The sequence below is a fragment of the Trichomycterus rosablanca genome, chromosome 5, assembly GCF_030014385.1.
Source record: "Trichomycterus rosablanca isolate fTriRos1 chromosome 5, fTriRos1.hap1, whole genome shotgun sequence".
NCBI lineage: Eukaryota > Metazoa > Chordata > Actinopteri > Siluriformes > Trichomycteridae > Trichomycterus > Trichomycterus rosablanca.
Window position 1 is genome coordinate 30,487,900 of NC_085992.1, and position 9,876 is coordinate 30,497,775.

Genomic DNA, 9,876 nt, shown 5'->3' on the forward strand with positions numbered 1-9,876 from the left:
CCTTTTCGATAAAAAAAAAAAATGATTCAGGTCATGATCATGTTTTTAAGAGGCTACTTCTGTTAAAAACACATTCACAAAGAGGAGGGTACACACCTGGCCTCACAGTTGTCAATAAACATTTCTATAAACATGTTTTGTATTATGGAACTGTTTTGGCTTCTTGGTGTGCTGATGGAGCTGTACCTCCAACTTCCTATGGTGGAAGCAAAGAGGAAGTTGTGTGTATGTTTGTGTGCGTGCCCCTCGCTCACGCTTGTACCGAAGGCCTGCCATTCTGGGGCCAGAGTACAGGGGGCGGATGAAAGAAGGACACACTACCATCCCTTAAACAACACTCAAACTGCTTTTTCCCTTCTTCATGGCCTTGAACTTGTGTTTCCTTTCGACTCACCAAATATGCAGATACATCCGGCATGTGTTTCTCATGCAACTGTGTGATCTCCGGTTGTCGTTTACCGTAGTGTCTACCGGTGTAACCCTCGTATAACACAGAGCTCACCGTTACATATTAGCCAAGTGGGAAATTCTTGGTTGTTGATGTTTTGAAGCAGTTCGTGTTTAAAGTTTGCCTGAATTTTTTTTTTGTTTTTTGTTTTTTTTACAGAAGAATAGGACGTTAGTAATGACTAGCATGCCCACTGAGTAAGTATGTTCAGATCTACATCTACATCAATCAGTTCATTATATTATGTTACCTTTAGCATATATTTTATTGTAAATATTATTATTTTTATTTTTCATTTACTTCATTTCATTACACATCTTAACGTTTGCAGATATGTATTATTATTATTACATAATTTAGCAGTTCTATTGTAATATAAGTAGGGCCCTACTAAATTCATGGGAAATGTGCTTAATTTCAAAAATCACAGATTTTATGGATTTTTTTTATGGTAGTCATTAAATTACACTTACAAATTGAATGATAGAATAAATTGAAGCTACAATACACAGCACAGGCTACCTTAACGGTTGACTGTAAACCTAAACATCCAGCGACGGAGCGCAGCAGAATTGGTTGGGAGTTTTCCAAACTCAGTTACTCGTGTAGTGTTTTTAGCTGCTTAACACTTTGACAAATCAATTACTAAATCAATTGCTGTAGGATTGCTAGGACCGCCTCATTGTGCAAATTAACCAGTAAATTAAACCTTGAATGCTGTGCGAATGAAAAAAAAAAAATGCCAAACACAAAGGTGCCCAGGAGGCGCAGCGAGATATTCCGCTTGCACAACGGCACCGAGTTTCTGAACTCCACGGTTTCTGAAATCCCCGGTTGCCACCAGTCGGCTGGGCACCATCTAGCAGGCATAATTTGCAGTGCCTGCAGCAGACACTAATTGGCCACCATATCTGCAGGGTGGGGGCCGGACTCTGTGTGGGTGGGTGGGTCTTCATACGCTGTGTAAGGACCCTGATTGGCGGAAGAGACGCCTGTGCAGAAAGCAGGGGCGAGAAGAGGAGGGCTGTGCACGTGTCGGAAGAGGTGTGTACGGCGACACGCTCTCCTCGGATGCAATCTGGTATCTCTCAGCAGTGGAAGACAAAATTGAGTGCGCTAAATCGGGAGGAAAACGGGGAGAAAATGCATTAAAAAAATGCTGAACACAAACCTTAAATTTTGAATTTTACAACAAATTGCCTATTACACGGCATTTCACAGTCCATGACACGATTTTTAATGACCGGGAATTTTCATTTTAAATGACTGCCGATTTTGAAAAGCAGTATGTTTATTCGTTTAGGAAACAGCAGACGGTGCTCCAAGTGGTGAATTGTTTGGGTGGTTTCACTGTGGTGGACACGGTGTGTGAAAGCACAACACATGTGGTGTCGGGGAGTCCACGGCGCACCCTCAACATTCTGCTGGGGATTGCACGAGGATGCTGGATTCTCTCGTTTGAATGGGTAAGTGCTGCTTGCATGACACATCTTTGGTCCCATGTGTTGTGCTGGAACCTCAGGTTAATACAGGTTTGACAATTATATGGACACCAAAAATATTAGAATCAGTAGAATCTTGTAGCTAGAAATTGACTCAAGCAGGGTTTGCACAATTTGCGTGGAATGAGTGGGGCACCTTGTAGGTGCAACATGCGTTTACCAAAGTGCCTGATAGCACTGTGAGTAAATACCAAATACACCTTGTGGGATGTTCTGTTGTTAAACCATGAGCATTGATATAAAGTTGGACCCAATCTTAGCAACGATAACAGCTTTCACTTTTCCGAAAAAACGCTAAAGATCTTTATTTTTTTGTCCTATTTTTTGTAGGAATGTATGTTAATTCTCTCAGGTAGCTCAGCACGGTGGCTCGCACTGTCGCCTCACAGCAAGAAGGTCCTGGGTTTAATTCCCAGGTGGAGCAGTCCAGGTTCTTTTTGTGTGGAGTTTGTATGTTCTCCCCATGTCTGCATGGGTTTCCTTCAGGAGCTCTGGTTTCCTCCCATAGTCCAAAGACATGCAAAATTGTCCATGACTGTGTTTGGCATTAAAGACTTGAACTGATGAATCTTGAGTAACGAGTAATTACCGATTCTGTTATGAATGTAACCAAGGTGTGTAAAACATGACGTTTAAATCCTATAAATAAATAAATAAATATAAAACATTGCATTAGAAAAATTTACATGATGACGTGCAACACAGAAAAAGGTGAAGTAACTACATCAAAATTACAAACCAAGCTGCACAAGAGAGTTAGATTATTAGATTAGGAGAGTTAGTTGGCCCCAATCTTTGCAACCATAACAGCTTTCACTCTTCCGAGAAGTCATTTCACAAGATCTTCAGTTGTAAAAATTTATGTTTATTCCTTCAAAACAGCTTCTGTGAGGTCATGATGTTGGGTGGGAAGGTCTGGCTTGCAAGAGTATTCATTGTGGTTAAGGTCAGTGTTTGTGTGCAGGTCACCATAGTTGATCCATACCATGTCTTTATGACCTTCTGTAAACAATGGATGTGGCTGGAATTTCTGAAATGATTAGACGATGTGTCTACATGCCTTTAGCAAAATATTGGAGCCAGCATTGCATGAATGGCTTTATTAATTGATACTTCTGACTCATTGTCAAATATATAAGGGAACATCTTGCAGCATATAAATTATGTAAATATTAAAATCATGCTCTAAAAATGTTTGCCTGTATTTCCTTGTAGATCTTATGGTGTCTGGAGCACCGAAAGTGGGTTCCAGAGGAGCCATATGAGCTATCTGATCACTTTCCTGCTGCACCAGTAAGTTAAAACTTGATTAATATGCTTAAATGATCACAAATTCAGTTAAACATTAGTAACATTGTACAAACTAGGCAAAGTAAGATGTATTCACTTTCACACATCTGTCAGACATTAGCTTTGTTATGTAGTTATGCAGCCCATAATGTCAACACAGGATTTGTCATCGTACAGTGATTATCAAATTAGAAGTAAAATAAAATAATCTACGCTCAAACCAGATCTGATTTCTGGCTTAACAGTACAGCAAATCCTTTCATAAATGTATGTTTCATTATGCATTCTACAAGAACTGTACATTCGTTACAAACCATGTAGGGGTCGTTGATGTATCCTAAGTTATCTAGCATGGTACGGGGCTCTGTACATCTCGCCGGATATATCAGGTAAAAGTGGTCCAGGGGTTCCAGTCATTATCGAATTAATCAATAACCAACAAAAAATGTGATTAATTATGTTGGTTAAAATTGTTATTTAATATTTCCGACAGCTGATGCTTGATTTTAATTAACCACTCTCAGCATGCATGCGCCAGCTCCATTTACACTCTACATTGAGAGGTTCTTATCTGAACAGATATGCATTAATATTATTCAAATAATGAACAAATAAACTATTACACATTAAAATCATAAACAACAAAGCCATTTTGCATCAGTATGACTGCATGTTAAAATATGCACTTGCGAATCAATTGTTACAAACATGGTGTGGATATCTTATCACTACACTTATGTTGTCAGGAAAAGCTTTACTATATACTCTGCATTTACATTTTTCGGTTTTTATGTTCAGTTAGTGCTTGTAGTGGACTGTTTTCCACAGACTGAGTAAAATTCAGATTTTAAACGTTCTACATGCTGCTACGTTCACTACGTTCAACTTCGTTGTTTTTTTTTACTCCATAAATCATGTCAGACTTGTTGATATGAAACTGCAATGTGATTTGCATTGGGATGGGACATAGTTAAGCCGGTCGCTTTTGGTTTAAATAAAAAAAATGTAATGAAAAATGAAAAAAAAGTTTGCATCCCTAACTTGACAGTAGACTGTGTTATTTTCTATTTTGGTGTAAAACTTTTTTGGCAAAGTACTGTACTTAAGCTTACAAGGAGCAGCCTAAATTATACACTGTTTCTGGATTTACAGACCAGTCAGCTCTTTTGAAATGATTAGAATGTTACTAGAACAGCAGATATAAAAAAACACCAGGTTGCAGTTTTATCTTGTAAATGCTGTTTTAAAGCTTAGATTCTCTACTTTTCTACTGTATCAGCTATTTTTGCTTTGATTATTTTGACAAATATTTTAGTGTTATTATGGGATTGGAAGTATTACTTATACAATGGTATGTTTTGGTTGTTTTCTTTTAAATAATTTTAAACATTTATGTTCAAGTTAGGACGGCAGGTGGCTCGGTGGGTAGCACTGTCGCCTCACAGCAAGAAGGTCCTGGGTTTGATCCCCAGGTGGGGCAGTCCGGGTCCTTTCTGTGTGGAGTTTGCATGTTCTCCCCGTGTCCTCATGGGTTTCCTCCGGGTGCTCTGGTTTCCTCCCACAGTCCAAAGACATGCAAGTGAGGTAAATTGGAGGCATTAAATTGTCCATGACTGTGTTCAATATAACCTTGTGAACTGATGAACCTTGTCTAATGAGTAACTACTGTGTCTGTGATGAATGTAACCAAAAGTGTAAAACATGACGTTAAAATCCTAATAAACAAACATTAAAAGTCAGTTAAAATGAGATGCATCAATTTATTCAAATTATTCAAATTAATTTCCATATTAATTCTAGCATTATAATAAGCTAATAGGTATAGCATTCCAACAGTATGCCAAAAGCCTACACCAATTAGATGCAGAGGACGTTTTCATTAAAAAAGGCTGAAGGAATGTAAACAAACAAGTAGCTCTAGCAATTTAAAGGACTAAGCCTAAAGAAAGTGTTGACTTTAATTGATGAATTAAAAATGTAAATTCATTGTTATTGCTATCCAGTGCAGATCATACAGAGGTAAATATTGACCTTTGTTGTTTTACAGGTTTTTATGACTCTAAAATTAGTTTAGATTTAGTTTAAAGTTAAGTTGCTACAGCTTTACTAACTGTTCGATTGAAGTTTTAAAGTCTGATTAAAGTATCTAATAAAACGCCGCTCTGTACAACACAACCTCCAAGCCACTAGTCTCGCTCGACTTGATCCTCCACCCAGAACTCAGGGAACACAAGCATAAAGGCTCTTCTCTGGACTTGGAGTGGTGGAACGAACTTCTTCTGTCTGTCTGAACATCTGAGTCTCTCGCTGTCTTCAAAATCCACCTCTTTACTAAGCACTTAAGCTGCCATGTACTTACTAATGCTCTTATTTATTTCTTGCATAAAAAACAGATTTTTTGCAGATTTGTGTTTTGGACTGTTGTCTGTTTAAACTAGAGTAAGGTAATGTTCACTATGGAAGCACTTTTGTAAGGCGCTCTGGATAAGAGCGTCTGCTAAATGCCGAACATGTAAATGTAAGTCTTAATATTTGTTTCGAAAATGGGTAAGGATTAATTAATTATTTATAAAAACAAGTTCGCAGTTAATTGTTGACCTTGCACTACATAATACTTTTTTAATTGTGTACTGTTATTTCTGCAGTTTTTGTTGCACAACGTTAGAACCTGTCTCTGGTTTCTGTCAGTGTTGAGTTCGCCTGTTTCTATGTTTTTGTAGTGTTCCTCTGGGTACACACATTTCTGGTGACCTCCCAAAAGGTCAGTAGATGAATTGGCTGCTCTTGGGTGTAATTGATTTTGAATGATTGTGTGATGCCCTGCGATGGACTGACACTGTGCAGCCTGAGTTTCCGGGACCTAAAGTGGAATTTTGTCTTTTGTCTTTGAATCTTTTTTTTTCCAATTTATACCCAGCCATTCTGGCAAAGTGGGTCTTCAAATAGACAAATCAAAGAGGCCACCGGGCATCTTTTTTTCTACCAAGCACAGCTTGAACAATCTCATGCGTGAGGCAATGCCAATAAGAACTGACAGCTTTCAAAAAAGGCTTGGCTGAAATGTAGATCTCCTGCCAGGAGTAAAGTGTAAGGTTACAGAATAGGTGCAGTAGGGTTCCTGTTTATTTTGCCAGCACTGACATGGACTTTTGCAGAAAAGCTAGGCAGATTGGAGGGCTGCATTCCGCTCACATTAGTGTTACTGTGCATTATGAAATCATTTGTTACTTTGCCAAAGATCTTAGAACTGTAAAGCAATGATAGAACACTTATATTAGGCAGTACTCTACAGTTTCTAGCATAAAGCTAAAAAGCCAGTGTCTGTTAGTACAGGGGTGTATTGGTGCCCATAGCATGAAACCTTGCACATGTGTGGAGGCATTGATAATGCTAAAAGAGATCTACATACAAACCCCATTTTCGAAAAAAAGCTGACTCGTTGTATAAAATGCAGAAAAAGAATAAATGATTCGTTAATTTTCTTGAATCTTAATTTAACTGACAAAAGTAAAAAGGAAAGATTTCATCGTATTTCATAAATACACCGATCAACCATAACATAAAACCACCTCCTTGTTTCTACACTCACTGTCCATTTTATCATCTCCACTTACCATATAGAAGCACTTTGTAGTTCTACAATTACTGACTGTAGTTCATCTGTTTCTCTGCATGCTTTGTTAGCCCCCTTTCACCCTGTTTTTCAATGGTCAGGACCCCCACAGGACCACTACAGAGTAGGTATTATTTGGGTGGTGGATCATTCTCAGCACTGCAGTGACACTGACATGGTGGTGGTGTGTTAGTGTGTGTTGTGCTGGTATGGGTGGATCAGACACAGCAGCGTTGATGGAGTTTTTAAAAACCTCACTGTCACTGCTGGACTGAGAATAGTCCACCAACCGAAAAAATATCCAGCCAACAGCGCCCTGTAGGCAGTGTCTTGTGACCACTGATGAAGGTCTAAAAGATGACCAACTCAAACAGCAGCAATAGATGAGCGATCGTCTCTGACTTTACATCTACAAGGTGGACCAACTAGGTAGGAGTGTCTAATAGAGTGGACAGTGAGTGGACACGGTATTTAAAAACTCCAGCAGCATTGCTGTGTCTGATCCACTCATACCATCACAACACACGCTAACACACCACCACCATGACATTGTCACTGCAGTGCTGAGAATGATCCACCACCCAAATAATTCCTGCTCTGTGGTGGTCCTGTGGGGGTCCTGACCATTGAAGAACAGGGTGAAAGCAGGCTAAAAAGTATGTAGAGAAACAAATGGACTACAGTCAGTAATTGCAGACCTCCAAAGTGCTTCTATATGGTAAGTGGAGCTGATAAATTGGTCAGTGAGAGTAGAAACAAGAAGGTGGTTTAAATGTTAAGGCTGATCGGTGTATCCACACATTTGTAATTGGACGCCTGCAACACACTCCAAAAAAGTTGGTACAGATGCAAAACACCAATTACTACTTCTCCCACCCTCACCGTTTCCAACAAAAATATAAAAGTGCAGAAACTTTTTAAAGATCCCTCGTATAAGTGAAAAGTTTATAGAATATTTAAGTTACAGTTCTGCACAATAAGCAGGGAGATCGTGAACCGGTATAATTGTGCATAGTAGGAGGATCCACCAAGTATCAGTCTTGATTAAGCATTGATGGGGTTGTGACTCACCAATTTGTGCCAAACTTTAGGGAAGAATTTTAATCAGAATCAGTTTAAAATGAACATTTTCCACTGCAAGATTCAAATAATTTAGTGCTTTACCAGGTACTGTTCATAATTAGGAAATCTGTAAAGATCTTAGTCTGTGTAGGGCATTTGGAAACCACTGCTGAATGTACGTGACCCTTGAGCTCTCAGACAGCACTTCATGAGAAGCTGTAATGCTACTGTGATAAATGTAGCTGCATGAACTCGGGAGTACTTCAGAAAACCATTGTCATCTAACACAGTCCCCCGCTACTTTAAGAAATGCAACCTGAAAGTCTATTACACGTACATCAGTCCTAAACAGAAACACCTTAGAGTTCTTTAGGCTTGAGCTGATCTCAGATGGTTCGAATGACAGTCGAAATGTGTGCTGTGGTTAGATGAGTTTACAGTTCAGTTTGCAACAGTTGGTATCCTTAGTTCCCAAACAACTAAAAAGTCTCATTAATAGGAAAGGTGACGGAATATGGGTGAACACGCCTCTGTCCCAACTGTTTTACAAAATACAATAAAGTTGATCAGTAAGAACATTGAAAATCTTTTTTTTTTACTTTTATCAGTTAAATAAAATTCAAGAAAATAAAAAAAATCACAGATTCTTCTTTTTATTGTGTTTTACTTCACTTTCCAACTTTTCTGAAATTGGGAAATCAATTGCACTCTTTCTTTAGACCATACACAGCCAGACTTGATTACTGCAGCTCTGTTGAATCTAAACAGCACCTAACTAGAACCTTTCCAGCAATGTAAAAAAAAAAGGCTAAAAGGCTGCAGCAACAACAATGATGCTGCAATCAAAAGAAATTCTGCTAAAGAAGTTATTGAACTATATCTGCAATGGGTTACAAAACCATTTCTCAGGCTCTGCATCTTTAACAATCCACAGATGAGGAGAAAAGTTGGAACATTGGTGAATCTTTCGAGAAGTAAAATTAAAAAAATGAAAATATGACAAGAAGCCTCATTGATTTAAGTTGTTTTTAATGTCAGTTTGACCTTCAAAACTGTACATCTTTAAAGACATCATTTTTAGCGTGTGTAATGCGAACAAATAAATATGTCTAAACTTCTTATTACAAGACATCAATGCAGAGTTGTTCAATGAACAGTTAAAGTAAAACAGTGAAAATGATATCAAACATCACTTGTACATGCTGTTTAAACAGTTGTTTCTTTTGTTAGGTTCCTTTTTTAAAATACAATAACAACAAAGTCTGCATAATACCAGATCTTTAAGTCAAATTGGTTTTTTTTACCTTTAAAACCATTTGTAAAGAAAAAACTTTCAGTTTTGTATGCTATACGGTCGTGTTTTTAGATTATGAGATGGTGAAGGTGTAGCAACATGAAATAGGAGCTGCTGCTGGATAGACCAAGTATAATGTCGTTAGTCTTCTTTTCTCTGGCTTTCTTTTTTTAATAAATGGTTTTGAGGTAAGAAATTATGCAATTATTTAATTTCATAAAGAAACAAGCAAAATGTGTCTAGTGCTTCAAAAATAAATAAATAAAATGTGAATTGTGGTTCTGGATTTGAAGAAGACGGTACATTGTGTTTATATTATCATAAAGAATCTGGCTGAAAATGTAGATGAAAAAGATCATGGCAAAAATTATCGACTTTTACTAAACTAATTCTGTATTACAAAACGATTAGGTGTAAAAGAAAAAGAACAAAGTGGAAGCAAAGGGAGTCTGCAATATTGACATGTATGGGTTCTAACATGGTAGTCATCAACAAGGATTTCAAAAGGAAATTTTCTCAGTAAAAATCTCAGTAGGATGCTGGGGAGGTACAGCAGTCTATCACACTAGCTTACCAACACAAGCAGCATTGCTATTGGCTGGTCAGGCTACATGTCTAAGGGTGGGGATAGCCGAATCCCTTCGGATTGGTGCCCTGTCTAGGGTTT

The 9,876-nt window shown here is 38.0% G+C and overlaps 1 protein-coding gene across 2 annotated transcripts in view; it reads left to right on the top strand.

The window, feature by feature from the left end:
* The window catches only part of mcph1 (microcephalin 1), a 64,701-nt gene that overhangs the window by 23,367 nt on the left and 31,458 nt on the right, over positions 1–9,876 (top strand). For both annotated transcript variants that reach the window (XM_062995043.1, XM_062995044.1), the window contains exons 11-13: positions 608–645; positions 1,752–1,914; positions 3,166–3,243. In XM_062995043.1, coding sequence (XP_062851113.1) covers positions 608–645; positions 1,752–1,914; positions 3,166–3,243 — 279 coding nt within the window. The remainder of the gene's footprint in view (positions 1–607; positions 646–1,751; positions 1,915–3,165; positions 3,244–9,876) is intronic.